At 35.0% G+C, this 956-nt stretch overlaps 1 protein-coding gene across 1 annotated transcript; it reads left to right on the plus strand.

The window, feature by feature from the left end:
* The first annotated feature begins 218 nt into the window (after positions 1-218).
* On the plus strand, positions 219-956 carry LOC131645947 (uncharacterized). Its single transcript, XM_058916134.1, has one exon. The coding sequence runs from the start codon at positions 426-428 to the stop codon at positions 816-818; it is 393 nt and encodes a 130-aa protein (XP_058772117.1). The 5' UTR covers positions 219-425; the 3' UTR covers positions 819-956.

Genomic DNA, 956 nt, shown 5'->3' on the forward strand with positions numbered 1-956 from the left:
TAATTAGAATTTTTTTGTCAATGGCGGTAATTATAACAACCTTAAATTTAAGTAAATATATATTTGTATTAAGGTTATCTTATTAGTGTCATGTATTTATCTTCAATGTCATACAAGTTATTATCAATATACACGGTGATTTGCCTTAAAAAAAAAAAAAAAAAAAAAAAAAATCAAGGAAAGGTAATATAATATTCTCGTGTAGAAGAAACCATATAAGCTTATTGCAACAAACTATTTTTTATTTTCAATATATATCATTACACGTACACGCAAAAAATCATGGTCGTCATCATCATCTACATACACGACTGAGCAATCACACAAAACAAATAAATAAATCGAATTCCTAACCGACTGAAACAAGAATTCAACAAAAAAAATACAAATGTTTATAGAGAAACAAACACATCTAAGCTAAAACCATGGAGACCAAGATTCCAGCAATAGAAGTAACGGCAACGAAAGTATTTGTGATAGAGAATGCAGCAGAGGGTGCATCAGCTTCTCCTGGGTTTGATGCTGGACCATTTGTGCCTGGTGCCGGTGCAGAAGAAGTGTTTGGGGTTGGTGATGAAGGAGAGGGTGCTGGAGAAGAAGTGGTTGAAGGAGAGGGTGCTGGTGAAGTGTTTGTGGAGGGTGATGGAGCAGGTGCTGAATTAGGTGATAATGATCGGGTAGGTGCGGGTGCAGGAGCTTGTTGTGCTATGCATGAAGTAGCCAAAAGACCCAATATCAAAAACACTTTGATTGCAACAGAACCCATGTTATATATGTTTTTGAGATTATTGAGATTCCTCCAAATATATGGCTTGTAGGATGATTGATTTGTGTAAGGTCCAAGTGAATTATTGGGGGTATATATAGTGTGATACTATTGCTTGTGTGTTTTCTTAGCTATGGCGGTGTGTGATTAAATAATGGGTCAAATAAAAAAAAAGACTACTTTTCTTTTC

Source organism: Vicia villosa, linkage group LG2 (genome assembly GCF_029867415.1).
Source record: "Vicia villosa cultivar HV-30 ecotype Madison, WI linkage group LG2, Vvil1.0, whole genome shotgun sequence".
Classification (NCBI taxonomy): domain Eukaryota; kingdom Viridiplantae; phylum Streptophyta; class Magnoliopsida; order Fabales; family Fabaceae; genus Vicia; species Vicia villosa.